Source organism: Pogoniulus pusillus, chromosome 6 (assembly GCF_015220805.1).
Source record: "Pogoniulus pusillus isolate bPogPus1 chromosome 6, bPogPus1.pri, whole genome shotgun sequence".
In the NCBI taxonomy this organism is placed as follows: domain Eukaryota; kingdom Metazoa; phylum Chordata; class Aves; order Piciformes; family Lybiidae; genus Pogoniulus; species Pogoniulus pusillus.
The window spans coordinates 7,812,095-7,829,110 of record NC_087269.1 but is presented as its reverse complement, the minus strand read 5'-3'; the positions used below and the strand labels follow the sequence as shown (position 1 = coordinate 7,829,110).

The window sequence follows — 17,016 nt, the reverse complement described above, 5'->3', positions numbered from 1 at the left end:
TGCTTCCCTTAACAAATACACTCCAAATATTCCTTGCTATAAGCTGTTTCTCTGGCATACATTTAGCTGCTGTGACTGGCCCCTCTCCTAACAGATCTAGAATAGCTCCTGACTGGAAATCTGTGTCAGAGCATGGCTGTTGAGAATCCCTTAGCAGCTGAGAATCCCCAACCCTGTGTACCACTTTGTATCTTAAACAGGAGCAAGAGACACATTTCGGTTGATGTAACTGCAATGGAGTGTAGTAAAGTCCAGCCTAGAGGAGAGCTGACCAGAGCACAGGTGAAACAGGAAAAGCAGCTATTTTTGATTTAACCTTTAACCTTCAGTGGAGATATCATGTGAGCATCTCTTGCACACAATACTGGAAGAAGACAGGTAAAGAAATTAGAGAAAACACACTTTAAAATGAAGGCATTAATTTAGAGTATCTCCTATCATGATAGCCCTGTGACACTTGTTCTACACTTCAAGCAATAAAACAAGTTAAGCTGCCTTCTACAAACAGATTTGGAAGACTCCTTCTAGGATTGTTCTAAGGTTTGAAGGATTTAAATACAGCTTTTCACAATGCCACCTTGGTGCAAAGAAATTTAAAGCAAATTTCTACAATGAACTGCAACTGATCTTTTCCCCTTGTGATACTTGGATTTTCTCATTTTCTGACAGTAAAGAAATAATTTTTCCCCCTTTTCCACTGAAACAGATGTAACAGTAGTAAATATATCAATATGGCATGTCTGCATCAAATATAGGAAGTCTATGAAAAAAAAAAACCCACATAAATTCATGCATGTCATTAAAGGAGCCAAAGGAAAGATCCACATCACAAAGCATCTAACGTATCTGCAAGGCTTCTCAGTATTTCCCACTTTATCATAGACTTCTTATTTTTATGCTATTGTTCTTCACTCCATGCATGTCTTCAACACAGAAGTTCTTTACCAGCTTCATTTGCTGACTGGCAGAGGCAACACCAACTGTCATGCTCATCCTATTAGGTTCACTGTGAATTTCAGTGCTCAGGTATATCACCCATGCATATGCCCCAAACTGATTAAGTTGCTGTTTTTATATTAGATTGCAAAGCTTAAGATATTGATCTGCATTTACCTCTGTTTGTCATGTCATCATGCATGGTGTATCACCCAAATATCTTCCTTTGAAAAAAAACAAAACACTACGCTTGAGCCACTCACATCACTACAATGTAGTGGCTCTGGCTTTCTCAGGTACAGATGTTCAGAACCATGCTCTACAAAAACTTACAGGTGCAGGCAACCAGATCACAAGTGATCCCCAGAACATCTGTCCAAATGGATGCACTACTGTTTAACAAAGGCATGGCATAATTGACAGTACCTGCCTTAATTTTTTGATAGAGTTCATTATGCAAGGCGGTGATAATAGCTGCAGAAGAATGAATACGTTTTCACTTAACAACATTTAACAGTACAGCTTAAGCAAACTCTCTAAAACTCAGAAGCTACTTTAAGTGAAGCATGTTTATAAACAAACCAAGAGATGATTAGGATGTAATTTATTCTACAAGGCAGACACAATTTTGAAACAGCAAGGAGTGCAATGCTTGCTACTCTGACTACCTGCTTCAGCAACTGTAAGGTTTTGCAGTTGTTTAGGACTTGGAACCAGGGTTCACTAAACACAGGCTTCCCATAGACTTCAGCATTTGCCAATGGCTGTGTACAAGATTAGTAAAGCACCTCAGTGTTACAGAATTCACTGTGCCTGTCTACTAGTTTAACTGTACCCCTTTTACAAGAGTGTTTCTTTCAAATGCATACATTCTTTATTTCTCTGCCTTAAAAAGAAAAGTCTATGCTGTATACGCATCAAGACAAAACTAGTGAACAAGTTTAGGTCAAACTCACACACCCACACATTAATAGGTTACAATTACATTCTCCTTTTGTAGAAACAAAGGCCAGGGCAGAGAATGAATTTTCAGCACATGATCATTGAAGGCATGTTGCTACTAAACTTCTCCAAGAATACTCATGCAATCATAGCCTTCGCTGAGAGTAAAGCAGAAGAAAATAAAGTGGGAAGTCCGGAATGCAGTGAATTCAACACCAAACTTCTCAGAGAAGTCACAGGATTTCACCCTACAATTTTCATGTTGAAGCAAGCCTTTGGCCCACATTTAAAGCAAAAATTCTGATACAATACTAGTGATAGGATCTTTGTGTCTACACTGCAGAAGAGCACTTGAAGCCAAAATCTGCCTTGAACTATACTCTGCATAATCGGCAGGTAAATCTAAATAGAATTTAACATTGACCAAATCTACACAAGAGGATGTTCATCTGACCCTAAGCTATTTGTCTCCTTCACATTCTACAAAGCAAGAAACATCCATATCTTATTTTGATACAGGCTGCTCCTACTTTGCCTTACATATTTTTCCAATAGAGTGGATAGTATTTGCTTTCAGAATCCTAAGGCTCCTGGATTTCAGCACCAGAGACTCATGCATGCTAAGCTGAACACAAAAAGCCACTACACTGGCTAAAAAAGTGAGTGAAAGCTCCACAGTTTGCTGTTCTCAGACTCCAGCATTTGATTCCATCAACCCTAGGACTGCAGAGACATTGTCCTCCTCAGGACCACTGACAACACATCTTTATAGCTGTATTTTGTTGATGCATATTTCTGTAGTGGCATTCAAGAGTGGTTAACGCTTTACAACATCCTGAGTTAACTGATGGAAGTAGCGTGCAGGACAAAAGGCACAGGGCTTGCACTACCCCCTGTATCACAGCACTGGATTGAACCATCTAACATTCTCCTCCAACTTGCATCTAACACAAATATCCTGCCCTGGCTGACAACATGACTAGGACTACTTTGCAATTAGAGATGTGAAGGCAGCATGAGCAGACACAATGGAAATCCAGTGGCACGGACTCTGTCAGCCTGTCTGCCCACTGCTAGCCAGTGCTGAGTCCATACCAGCACATTCTTGTTATCAGGTGAAAGCTACCTCAGGTGCCTGCATGCAGCACAGCCACATGTACCCCAACAGCAGACATGACTGATAAATAAGCACTGCCCTGAAGGAGAAAAAAAATGGAATTAGGTGGTGGGTTAGATGTAAAGCAAACTTGAGGAAGTCTGAAAGTAGAAAGGGACCTTCCAACTCAGATGTGCACGTGCCCCAGATGAAGGTTAGGAAAATGCTCTCTGGCAGTACATGGAACATGTCCAGACCAGGAATTTTGTAAATATATTATCAACCAAAAGTATTCATGTGTCAACACATATTAAAAAGGAACTGATTGAACTAATGGCATCTTCTTTTCTTTTTTTTTTCCTAAAAAGCAGGAGGCATTGCTTGTGCAAAACTATTGCTTTTTAACCGTCACTTTGAAGTCAGATGCTTTTCACCATGTTCATTTCCTTCATACTTTTTGTTTCGGAAGAAAAAACTTTCTGTAGCACTGGAAGAACAATACTACAGCCCCCCCCCTCCCCAAGCTCATTTGAATTTTAATAAAAATTAATTTTAAGCATTTCATTAAATAAAATAATAATTAAACAAAAAAAAAAAAGAAGGTGAGAATTAACAAACAACACTGCATTACATGATGCAAAATACAGCGTCAGTGCCCATGGTGGCAAGTGAGAGTGAGGCAGCAGTAGCAGCAAGCGCAGCGAATGACAATAATGGAGAATCTTCTCAGTAAAGAAGACCATTCTCAACACTATGAAAACACAACAGCAAACCTCTGCAGAGCGTGGTCTGCGCAGAACCAGACTCTTTGGATAAAAGAACTCAGATGAGGAATGCTGTCATGAAACACAAAAGGGAAAAATGAGTGAAAGGAAAGCAGTTTCCCCAGCTCAGTGGTTAAACTCTTTTTCTTTTTTTAAATCAAGTTACTAATATCTACTTGCTAGATAATCATCTGCCCCATACAATGTCTATGTTGCTTAATGATCCCTGCAGAATCATGAACAGCCAGACAGTTGTGAAAAAGACCCTCAAGCGATGTGTATTTTTGTAACATACATATGGTTGCTTTATTTTTGTACTTGTTTGGGCTTTGTAATCCTCCACAGGCATCCAGTGGAAGGAAGATCTAAAGCAACCATTGTTGTATGAACCGCCTCTCAGATCTTGACCAGCTTGAGTGCTGATCAGTTTATATCACAATTCAGTTACTGAGAGAGAACAGAGCTTGCGGAAAACTTCCAAAGTTACTTCAATGACAAAAGGGCTTTTGGTTTTGTGTTGCTCTGCAGGGAAAGGAACCCCACCAGAGCGCATCGGCCATATCACTGGCTTTTTGCAGAATCACCAGAAAATCTAGGCCTGAGCCTGGAAGTGGCTATATCATCTATCTGTCAACTCACACCAGTTTGTCATTTGGCACATGTTTGTCAACTCACAGATTCAAACTGTCATATCTGAGCTAAATATATGCTACAAGAAACTGAAAGTCTAAGCATAGTTCACCATTTGGTGGTGACATACTCAAATAGCACACAGTGCCTCCAGTTCCATTTGTGTCTGTACCTACCTGTTTGCTACTACCTTCACTTGAGTCAGCAGAATCAAAGTGAACTCAAACTGATTTTAAAATAAGGTGCCTGACTTTGCACTGGAGTAGACAGAAACTGTTCACCACGTATGGCTGAAGCTAAAAATTCTCTATCTGTCCAGCTAGCTTTAGCCCAGTGCATCTGTCAATGCCTTTGAAAGACATTAAATCTCTGCAAGAAAGCTTTCATCTATGAATGAGGGGACCTTGGATAGCTGTGCCATGACATTTCTCAGGTGTTCCCTTAACATGCATTCTTTTTGGTTCACTTCATTTTCCTTCAAGAACTCACTTAGGCAAAATCTTGTAGGTGCTTGAATTCATTTACTTCACTCCAATTAAAATTAGCTGAGGGAGAAGGCAGCTGACATGTTTGAATGTATGACAGAAAAAGGAAAATGTTTCAAGAGGACATTGGCCATTTCCACAAGGAATGGAAATAAGCCAACTGATTTAAAGGGTCAGCTGGAGCAGGTTGTTAAGGGCTGTAACCTAGTCAGGAGAGTTTTGGCAGGATTCTGGGGTCTGAGCGAAAGGGAGGTATTGTACCCCAGTCAGTCACTACAAAACACAAGCATTCTGACACTCCAGCAGGGCCAAAACACTGCCTTACATTCTGATTGTTGAATGAAGAAAAGAATTCAGTCCAGCACAATTTTCCACTCTCTTGTGGAAAGTCATGACAGAACAATGTGTAAACACTGGATGGTATCTACAGCGATGTTTGACCATGCTAGATCACATGCCTATCTAGGGCCAGGGTCTGCCTTATCAGTACAGCCCACACTAACATCAGCTCTGTTCAACATGAATTTATCTACATATTCCCTAAGATGATAATAAATTCTCTCTGGGGAATGTTTCACAGGTCGCTGCACCTGAATAAATTCTAAAAGATGTGGCTTCCTGTGAAGGAGCCACAGGACATCCGAGGTATCTCCGTGCCAGCACCTCTTAAGTTTCCTTGTCTGAAAGACATTTTGTTCATACACAGTCTAATATTCATATCCAGAAAAAAAACCAGCAAAGTTCAAAGGACCAAGTGAGTCATCAAAATGAGTAAATTGTTCAGAAGATGAATTAGTGAATGTGGGCTTAGAATTGCCTGGTGCATGCAAAAAGCCAGGCTCCAGCATTTATGAGTGCAGCTTTATTACCATCAAGGATTTGATCCAGAAAGTTTGTCTGGATATGTTGAGGTGACTCCAAGGCTAACTGCAACTCTTCTTGGCATTTAAATTAGGGTCATTTTAGGCTGAGGTTTATTTGAGTGATAAAGGAAGAAGAGTTCATATTTTCTAAATGCTGTAAATAACCACACAGAAGAGGGGATAGCTATAAAGCAATTATACATATGTGCAAAAATACTGCAATAGATCATAGCATTTGCCCTGTTCACATTTTCTCTTTCAGATTCTCTCTCACAATAATTGAGATATGAAATGAAGTGTCTTAGAGACTTTGCCATGTCTGTATGTCAGTAAATGACACTATCTTCAAGGCAATGCACTGAGACAGGTATGTGAAGGTGGTGAACCTAAAAATCAGAGCAATACCTCTGAAGTGCTTCCACTGTTTATTCTGCCATGACAGCTATGCAAAAAAAACATGGAGAAAGTCACTCTCTTAAAAACAACATTCAGTTACTGTGTTGCAAAAAAACTGTCTGGTGTGTCACTGCCACCAATTCAGCTTACCCGTAGCTTATCTTCTGTCTTAGTAGATTGCTTACAGTCGGGGTGCCAGACAGTGGAACCTGAAGGAGGGGAAAAAAAAAACCAAACCATGTTTACCCAGAGCAAAGCAGATGACTTCTGGTCATGACGAGTCAGTTATTAAAGAGAATCCTTCAACTGCATCAGATGGTGAATCTGTATGAATTATGCCAGTAATTAAATTCTAGCTCATGAGAAAGCAAATGCAACAAGAAAAAAAGTTAATTCAAATACTTGGCCCATCTACAGCAGCCTCTTCCTGAGGCTGTCAAAACACTTTACACATATTCTTAATTAAAACTCAAACAGCCTCAAGCAGCAAAGGAATCAGTAAGCACCAGCTGGAGGAACTGAAAGCAAGTGTTCCTCTGGGCTGGACGGAGGGTAAGAGCAAAAGATCTGGGCCATAGTTACCTGATCTGCTCTCCCCTAATGTATTGCAACACACATAAAAAGGAAGTTTTAAATCCATTAATATTGGGAAAGTCTTATGACTTCCTTGAGCAACAGGTCTCATATTTAGTTGCTGTGAAGTATTACTCTCTACCCTGCAGTTATGCAAAATGCAACAGGAAAATTGACAGGGAAACAAAATCAGGGCTGTATTTCCCTCACTGTACTAAGCTAGAGAATCCAGTGTGACTCAAGTGGCAGAATGCAGCATGTGGAAGAGCCTCTCCCTGCAGCAAGAGTGTACCATGGCACACACATCATCTCTGCTCCTTGCTCCACAGGGTCAGTGGTGTGTGCTGCGTTAGCCTTTCCACATGGCATGTTCCATTACATATGCTACTAAAAAAGGAAAAGCCTCTACTCTTTGTATCCCAAAACATGGAATGCTCTCTTATGCTGTACAAATGCAAATATCCAGCTGGCCCCAAGGGCTGAGCAGTGGTCAGGTGTAAGGAGCACTTCCACCCCATTTCACAGAATCACAGAACCTTAGAGGTTGGAAGGGACCTCCAGAGGTCGTTCAGTCCAACCTCCTTGCTGAGGCAGGATCCCCTACGGTAGTCCACACAGGAACACATCCAGGCAGGTTTGGAAAGTCTCCAGAGAAGGAGACTCCACAACCACCCTGGGCAGCCTGCTCCAGGGCTCGGTCACCCTCTCTGTAAAGAAGTTTCTCCTCATGTTGAGATGAAACCTTTCATGTTCCAACTTGTAGCTGTTGGTCCTCGTCTTATTGCTGCTGACCAGGGACCAGGGAAAAGAGATTGGCCCCAGGCACTTGACACCCACCCCTCAGATACTTGCACATGCTGATCAGATCTCCTCTCAAGTCTTCTCTTCCCCAGACTAAACTCAGCTCTCATTTGGAACAGGTAGTGCTCGCTGCCGGGAAGCTGCTAGCAGGTACTAGTCAAGTCAGAACGGAGCAGAAGCTAAAGACAGTTTTTAACGCTGCAGTCAGAGTCAGACTTTATGGCAGTCACGGCAAAGCAAACACAGAGCCTTGTCTCTCTGCAGGGGAGGAACATCACCTCTCCACTCTGCCCACGAAGTAAGCAAGTCCAGGTCTCCTGCTGGCTATTAGCTCAAGCGCAGTCAAAGGAAACCCCACCCTCAGAACCCCAGAGAGGTCTGGGTCAGGGGCCCTGGAAATTTCGTTGTGATGAGCCCTTACATGGCTCGGTACAGAAGTAAAAACCAGCAGGATTGATTTGACTTCCCAGCAGCACACAGTACAGTCATCGTCAGGAGACTGGAGAGAATGCTGTGACTCTGGATCAAGGGTCTGAGATCTTTGGCTTTGAGTCTAAGCTGAGGAAGAAGAAACTGTGCATTTGGCAGGGGGAAATGATCAGACAACAGAGAGAAGTGTACCAACAGCTTTCTCTGTAAACAAAGAGCACCTCCGAGCCAGGGCCCCACAGAGCCTGTGAGATCAGGAGAGAAGCATGCCCAGAGCATTTGCTTAGGAGATCAGACAGATCCAGGCACTCAGGAGGAAGGGAGTTCTTGTTACAAGGCAAATGACCTAAAAGATTCAGGAGGCTGAGGTTCAACTCTTAAATTCAGCTGTAAGCTCCCTGTGTGCCTCAGAAAAAATGTTCTCTATTCTTTGGTACCTCGGTTTCTTTTTTATTAAACTATCCCCACCACCAAAGGAAAAGCTATCACTGCTCTTTCAGTCAGTATTTCCCACAAGCTGGCACAATTTTAGGGATACCCTGGGAGAACTCTGCAGCTCTGAAAATGATCAAGAAATGCAAGCGAGTCCAGATGTCATTTTCATGGTGAAATGAAATGGTTGCTAAATGTAAATGTTTGTCATTATCTTGAACTGTGAGCTGCTACAACTTGTAGTTTTTATTGATCCAGACACTCCTATTCTATTTTTAAGTACTTGAAACAAGACAAATTCTCAAGCTGTAATGTTCCTCTTTTTCCTACAGGAAACGTTATTCCCAAGCTTAACATATGCTTGGTTGCTTACTTGGCAGACATCACTCAACATGTTCACTTCTTCAGCTTTGTATCTTGCACCTATGATTGTTTCAATGTCCATCTCGCTAAGTACCAGTAAGTTGGGCTGTTAATTACACATTGAGTAAGGCTGAAAGCCTCTGTGAGAATGAAGTGAAGCATCCCTCTAAATGCTAAGCAACATCTTAGCTCACTAATGGTCTTCTGAGGCAAGCCATGTAATAATATGTCACTAGGAGGACAATGGGAAAGAGAGTGTCTGATGCTGCTTCATTTCCCTCTTTTGGAGCAAGGTAAAGCCAAAGTGCTTCTGCTAGGATTATCTGACCCATCCTTAACATAAAGCCTCAAAACAGACAGCTGTTTTTCCCTCTTGTTCTCCTTTTCCAGGTTTCCCACACACTTCTATTGCAAGTAGCCACCACAAACCTGCCAAACTCCTCTTTAATACCAACACAGTGCTTTCATGTGAACTAGGACTGAGATAGAAGCTACCTATTTTAATATATTTTATCAGTAATGTGATTCAGATTCTACCTTTAGTGTTGTGCTGTTGCATTTTTATTTCAGAGAAATGATTGGAATGCTGTTACTGTCTACCCTAGGATAAACAATTTGAATCAAATCAGGATGTACATTTCAGCTGAGAGCTTTGCACAGGAAAGGCTTTTAGGTCCTTTACACTTACAAGCATGCTCAATTCAGCAAGGAAAGCTTTGTCAGCACAGTCTGGAGCACACTCAAGAATAACATTATTTAGTCAGAAAACAGCTTGTGAGCAATAAAGCAATGCAACCTGGCCTGCTCCTCCTCTGGGACAGAGTGAGTATGAAGAATGTTAATTCACAAACACAGAAAGGGAGACACAGCCTAGAAGAAAGTGGTAGCAGATCAAGGAGTCAGGTATCTCTCTCTCCCCTCCACTTTTATATCACCTGAATCTGGCTGAGACAAAATGTAGCCTAAGTAGCAGTGTCTTCTGTCTTACTTGGATCTGCAGAAACTTAACACTACTGCCTATCCAATCAGTGAACTCCCACTATCTGCTAGACTGATGCAAATAGCATCAGCTGCAAACTTGCTGACAAGAGATGAACCTGTAGTCATCTTGAACTCTGTCTGTACGTTATGGTAGACACTCTGATGTGAGGAAACCAAAACGACTACCAGATATCAGACAAGGTGACTGCTTCCTATTTGCCATCAGAAATCAGTACTTCCTACCCCCCCCTCTTTCAGCCTCTCCTGGCTCCTGCAATGTAGAGCTGCTGCACTGCTTCACTATCGAGTTATGTGCCCAGCTGGAATAAGATAACTAAGGAATAAAGTCAGTGAGAGATGAGAGAGATGGACTTCAAGGGAGAACAAACTACAGAACAGCACAAGTTAGCTTCAAAGGAATTCCTTAACAATATTATCTTCATTTTGGAACTCCTCCAGAAGGAATCCCTCCTCAGCATTTCAAAAGATGTTTGCCACCACATTTTCAAAATTTCTTTGCTAGTCTTTTAGAGTCCTTTCCAGTACATCAAGCAAGTTTTCTAACGTAAGCACAAAATACACCTACCTTTTTCACTTTGATTTCTGGCTTGCCTAAATGTGTATTTATGCATCTTTCCACCAACATTAATAATACAGCAACTAATAAAAATAACTATAGCTTAATAGTCCATGTGCTGCCTTCTGGGAGGGTAGGTGGAATTCAGATCAAGGATATTTTCCAATCAACTTTTTATGTGAAAAGGTCATGAAAAGAAAAGTGCTTGGCAATACTTTGAAGCATGAGATTGTTACTGTAGAAAGACATAAAAGTATAGTGGAAAAAAATGAGAACATGACCAGATAAAAGGGCAATGGGCAAGGTAAGCAAACATGATTTAACAGCTGGAGGAGACACTCTATCAATGTGCATGGGGAATGAGATCTACCTGACTCAAAATAAGCTCACTGGAAACAAGCTGACTCAAAACAAGCCTCTGGAAATTTCTCCTTTTACAGTTTGGAGTGTGGTGCAGGAAAGCACAGGAACTGATCAGCAGCAATCAGGGGAAATCCTCTTGCTTTGCCTGGTATTTCATACTCCAGTCTGTTTGCTGAGCTGTTTGCCAGAGGCAGCCTAACAAATTTAACTTTTGCTACAGCTTCTGAAAACAGTCTGCCTCTCACTGCATTGCCACTCTTACGGACACATACTAGAATGAGGGGCTTTCAAGTGAGGAAGTGTGAGAACACCGTGAACACCCAAAAGACAAGATGCCTACAGACCTTCTTACCCTCCTCGTCACCTTTAAGGGTGATGGAGCACTGAAACAGACTGCTCAGAGAGGCTGTGGAGTTTCCTCCTCTGGAAATAGTGAAAGCCTGTCTGGACACTGTTCTGTGCAATCTGCTCTGGATGACCCCGCTTTAGCGGGGCACATGGACTAGATGATCCCAGAGGTACCTTCTGACCCCTATCACTCAGTGATTCTGTGATTTCATGGGGATGGTTTATAAATTCCTGAGGTCTGTGACACAAGAACTACAAAGTCTGACTTTTATGTTTTGGAATGGAGACATCCTTACCTTGCAGATACATTTCTTCTCCTTCTGTGAACATTTGGTTGCACCTGCTGCATCGTGCACAGCTTGGATGATAATGCTTGTCACCTGCCTGAATAAAAATACAAAAGGGACATGAGGGACCAATGCATTGCTTTGTGAGCACTCATTATTTGCTGACAGAACATTGCCATTTTTCTTCTAAGTCACCAGTTATTACATAAGACTGCCCTTGTGATGTGACAGTAGTGATAAGAATGTAAGATCTGCCATGCTGCTTCAGTCCAGAAGTCTACCTAGTTCAGTATCCTGTCCTCAACAGAGGATGGCAACTTCTTAGGGCAAAAGGCTGTAAGAAACAAGACAATACAGAACAGCATTTCCTCTTCACACTTTCCCATCCAAGTGGCTTAAAGATTTCCTCCAAAATCTAACACCTTTTAAAATCTCCATCTAACAGTCCAGACAACTGATGTCACACTGCAGTCAGATCATTGTGTACCTGCTGCATCCTCACTTTGCCAAATAACAGGAACTTTGCCAATTGCTCCATTGTTATAGAATCATAGAATGGCCTGGATTGGAAGGCACCTCCAAAGGTCATCTAATGCCATTCCCTCTGCAGTCAGCAGGGGCACCATCAAGTAGATCAGGTTGCCCAGAGCCCTGTCAAAGCGCACCTTGAATATCTCCAGGGATGGGACCTCAACTACCTCCTCAGCCAACCTGTTCCACTGCTCCACCACTTTCACAGTAAAGAACCTGTTCCTAACATCCAATCCAGTCCAACACCCTTTGCAGTAAGCACAGACATCCTGCCCTCTCACCTTGAACATCTCCAGGGATGAGGCCTCAACTACCACACTGGGCAACCTGTTCCTGTGTTCCACTATGCTCATAGGAAGGAACTTCTTCCTAATATCCAATCTAAATCTGCTCTTCTCTAGTTTGAATCCATTGCCCCTTGTCCTATCACCACAGGCCTTTGCAAACAGTCTCTCCAAGGTACTGAGAGGCTTTATTAAGCTTTTCTCCATGCTGAACAACTCCAGCTCCCTCAGCCTGTCCTTGTAGCAGTGGTACTCCAACCCCCTGATCATTTTCATGGCCCTCCACTGGACCTGCTCCATCAGGTCCATGTCCTTCCTGAGGGCTCTGGACCTGGACAGACTACTCCAGGTGAGGTCTCACAAGAGCAGAGCAAAGTGGCAGAATCACCTTACTAAATCTACTGGGAGCTTAGACAATGAATGACAGTTCTCAACCTTCCATTTCATTCTGTGGCCTTCTTCCTGACACTGCTGATAGGGGCATTAATAGAGATTTCTAGAGCCACTTTTGGGACCATTAACTTAATTCACAGATATGTGACTTGAGAAGGTACACTAGCACAGACAGCCTGAGCTGAATTTGAGCTATTGATGTAAAGATATTAAATACTCTAGATCCTGTTACCCAAATCCAAATCCACCGAGCCATTCATTCTCTATAATACATTGATATCCATAATAAACAAAGCTGATTAGATTTCAGGGCTCTAAGCCCAGGAAATATCAAGGCAGAGATATTAATGTGATTTCTTCTCTTTAGGAACCCAAAGCCACCAATGCATTAACTTTCTTACATCAGAAACTTAAGCATGCAATGTCCACATCAGGCTTTTTTAATCATAAAGTAATTAATCCTAAGAAACAATCCACAACAGTAAGAAGCATTGAATTCCAAAAGTTTTTTTCTACTGTTTCTGGGTTTTCAAAAAAGTTAACCTCAAATCCTTCTATTTTTTTTTTCTCAAAACATTCCCTGTTAACATCCACTGAGATGTCATATACACAAAATACCTGTTTACTCTATAGCTGACTTGTATAACATCATCAAATCCATTTCCTGCTTCATTATACTGGAGACTGCAGCATTACTGAATTCTACCTTTCCTTATGTCTATTCCGATGAATAACAACATGATTTTTGTTCCCATTTAACACTGATTATACAGGTTTAGTATTTAAAAGTATTTATACAAGATAATGAAGCATTAAAATACCTGACAACTACCAGCCAACCAGCTCTATCACCTACCCTTTCAACGGGTGAAGATGCACCATTTAATCTTATTGTTCTCATTTGTGCCTGCCTAGTGTAGTATTTGGGTTTGATTTTAGGGGAAGTCAGGAATGATAGCTAATCACAGAGACAGTGGTGTTTGTGGGCATGACTATTTATCTTTCATATCACTAAGGACAATTCCCAGGCAAGAATTTCAGTGATGCAAGGCCAGAGAAGAGTATTTTGTGCTTTTAGCTCAGCTGTACACTCACTGCAGCTGCAAAACCCTGCGCTTCTCTCAGATACTGCCTTTGCCATTGATTCCTGCTCCTTAGAGGGCAGTAGCCACCAGACAAGGAGACTAATTTGATTCAGTACTTTCTGCACAACAGATTTAGACCTATCAGGCAAAAATGGGGCTCTGGTAAAAGGGAGAATGAAAGGTCACTACAAGATACGGGTGTTCAAGGAAGAAAAGCTAATGAGGGAGAAAACACAGAAGGGATGTTTGGCTTGCAGCAAGCAACAAAACCAGTATTGAAGAGGAAAAGCATAATTAATGCTCATTCTCTTTCTATTATTTTCATCACTGGCTGCCTTTTTAATCCCTGACTCTCTTCTAGCAATTATTTAACCACAGGTGGACCATCAGTTCCACTCAAGACTGCAATTTAAGAAAAAGAAAACGAAGAGACTCTGAATGTATATGAAATGTAATGCTGGTACCAAACCACGGCTGCTCTGATCTTGAATGCAGACATAACCAGCTACTTCTTGTGTGTGCATATGTATTCTCTCTCTCTATCTATCCATATATATATTCTCTCTATCTATCTATCCATATATATATATATGTATGTGTATGCAGTTTAGGGCTGTGAATATTGACCAGGCTTCAAAGGTACAGAGATGTCCAATTCAGACAGCTCAGCACTCAGCAGATCCAAACATCCTTTCCTGTATTCTCTGCCTCCCACAAACCATATTGTACATATAGAGAACAACAATTTTGTCTGTGTTCAGCAAGTAAAAAAAATCCCAACTCTTGAGCATTTCCTAAAGTTCTTCAGTAGAATGAGGCCCACAGAGCTGCTTGTCACAAGTGATTTCATCCTTATTAGATGATGGCAAATCCAATCTCCTGGGAACTACCACCAGTTAATGAGATATAAAAAATTCCTAAGAAGGCTGAACCACTGCCAGAAAGGATCTTCTCCAAACAGGAAGACAATAATTGGAAATTAAATTTGAAACAATGAAACTGGACTCTGTCTGTCTCATCCAGCTAAAGTACATCTCTGTGGCACAACTGTGCTGCTGCTGCTTAACAGAGATCAGATTTTCAGTAGGCACATAGATTTTTTTTGAACATAAAATTCATGGCTTCTCAAAAGGTATTCAGTAGGGTAGCTAAGTAGATACACAGACTGAACTGGAATGAGTATGGGGATTGCGGTTTTATTATTAACTAACTTCTGAAACAACCCATCTGAGTTGGGATTGTGTGCTGAGAGATGCTTGTCTAATTCCCAGACACAGAGAACTGAAACCTTTGCACATAAATATTATCAGATGAGGTAGGTTCTATACAGGTATAGTTCCCTGTCATGCATTCTGATGCTCAACTAAGGCAAAGTAGAATTTTAAGAGTAGTTAGAATCCAGCAGAAATATCTATATTGTGAATATGCAGACAAAGAAAATCACACACTCCCATCTGTACCTTTTCAGCTTCTGTTCTTTCAGCCTCGCCTTTGGAATGTGGAGTGGTGGTTGGGTTTTTTTTTTTTTGGGGGGGGTGTGTTTTTTTGGGAGGAGGGTTGTGTGTTTTTTTCCTTTCCTTTTTTCCCTCCCAGGATTTGTTTGTTTGTTTTTGTTTAGGAACAATACTTAATTTCATTATCAAAAGATGCCAATTCTTTGTGTTTTGTGTAGCTACGATGGCAGTTCTACCCTACACTTGAGAGTTTTTTCCTCCTTGTTTTGCAGTAAATTCACAGTAACTTTGGACAGTTGGTTCTACTAGCTTGATCCATACATTGTCCTAAAAGGGACTGTATCCAGTCCATTTAGTGCTAATATTAATGAGTTTTTTCTTTGCTGTGGTCATACAAGAAACATTTCATTTATTTTTTCTCCTCATCCTTTAGAAAAGGGTGCCTGGATTCAAGTATTCGTCTTTGAATTGCTCTGAACTGTTTACATGTTTTTTAAAGTGTAAGCTCTTTGTAGGAGAAAGAAATCCAGAGCACATTACAGTATTATGTGCAGAACTGTGACCTCAGAAATCTTTTCCTGGAAAAAAAACTTCTGATGTGCTACTGTCATGAGAATAGAGTTTAAACTATGTACACGTGTCTCTTCAAAACAGCCAAAGAGACCAATTTTAGGTTTATCACATTTTTCTTCAAGGTTCAAACAACAGGCCAAGTCAAAGAGACCAATTTAAGTTTATCACATCTTTCTCCAAGGTTCAAAAATGGGCCAAGTTTTAACCTAGTGTGCATGATGAGGAACAAACACATCGCAGATAACACAATCTTGCTATGTGGCAGCACCAACACATCCTCCACTGGAGAGGCTTTGGGTAGTTACATACAACAGCAGCTGAAGTTGTTGCTGAATGCTTCCAAATCAGTTTCATGAGCTCTCTGCCTTAGTAATGCTTCAATGCCTCACAAGGGGAAACCTTTTTCAGTGGCTATCCACTAGAAACCAATCTACATGTCAGCTAACCCAGGGTTAATCTCCTGATCAACTGAGACAACTAGAAAAAAAGCCATTTACAATGTATTGTACAAAACATTTAGATCTACAAGGGATGAAACTAGGAACCACTAAGATGATTAAGTCTGTGGAACAGCTCTCTTACAAGTACAGGCTGAGGGAGCTGGGGCTCTAAATGTAGCTTGGAGAAGAGGAGACTGAGAGGAGACCTCATGAATGTTTATAAATATGTAAAGGATGAGTGCCAAGAGGATAAAGCCAGGCTTTGCTCAGTGATGCCCATTGACAGGACATGGGGCAAGTGGAAGTTGTGGCATAGGAAGTTCCATGGAAACATGAAGAGGAATTTTTCCCTGTGAGGGTGTCAGAACACTGGAACAGGCTGCCCAGGAGGGCTGTAGAGTCTCCCTCTCTGGAGATATTCAAAACCCACCTGGATGTGTTCCTGTGTGATCTGGTATAGGTGATCCTGCTCTGCAGGGGGGTTGGACTAGATGAGCTTGCAAGGTGTCTTCCAGCCCCTGACATCCTGTGATTCTGTGATACAGTCACACTTTTTAGGCATCTGGATTAGCCCACCTCTTAGGCAACTAAACTCTCATTTGTTATGGCCAATGTGCACCTTCCTTTGACTTTATGCTACTGGACTATGGACTGTCAGACTGACATCTCAATCCTGTTGGCAGCAACAACTAACATTAATTCGGTGCCCATTTGCTCTGGAATTTGTTTAGCTAAGGCACAAGATGGTTAAAGCTACTTGCCTTCTCACCACACCTAGCTCACCTTATTACTTCTCCAGTTCAGTTAATGTCCAGAAATCCTTCATCATTAGCTGTGCTACACAAGGACTTCTCAAGTGGCATCTTGCAACCGGCCAGAAGCAACAAATCACTTTCTTCTACAAAATAGAGCTATGCAGCCAGCAGGTTTTAACCTGTCATACCACTTCAGTTTCCTTCTGAATTATTTCAGCTTTAATTGAGGTCTTTG

General features: G+C 41.5%; 1 protein-coding gene across 4 annotated transcripts in view; it reads right to left on the bottom strand.

Annotated features, from left to right (window-relative positions):
* The window catches only part of ABLIM1 (actin binding LIM protein 1), a 238,280-nt gene that overhangs the window by 43,351 nt on the left and 177,913 nt on the right, over nucleotides 1-17,016 (bottom strand). For all 4 annotated transcript variants that reach the window (XM_064144336.1, XM_064144337.1, XM_064144333.1 and 1 more), the window contains exons 7-9: nucleotides 11,276-11,363; nucleotides 6,263-6,321; nucleotides 3,748-3,810 (exon numbers count right to left, since the gene is read on the bottom strand). In XM_064144336.1, coding sequence (XP_064000406.1) covers nucleotides 3,748-3,810; nucleotides 6,263-6,321; nucleotides 11,276-11,363 — 210 coding nt within the window. The remainder of the gene's footprint in view (nucleotides 1-3,747; nucleotides 3,811-6,262; nucleotides 6,322-11,275; nucleotides 11,364-17,016) is intronic.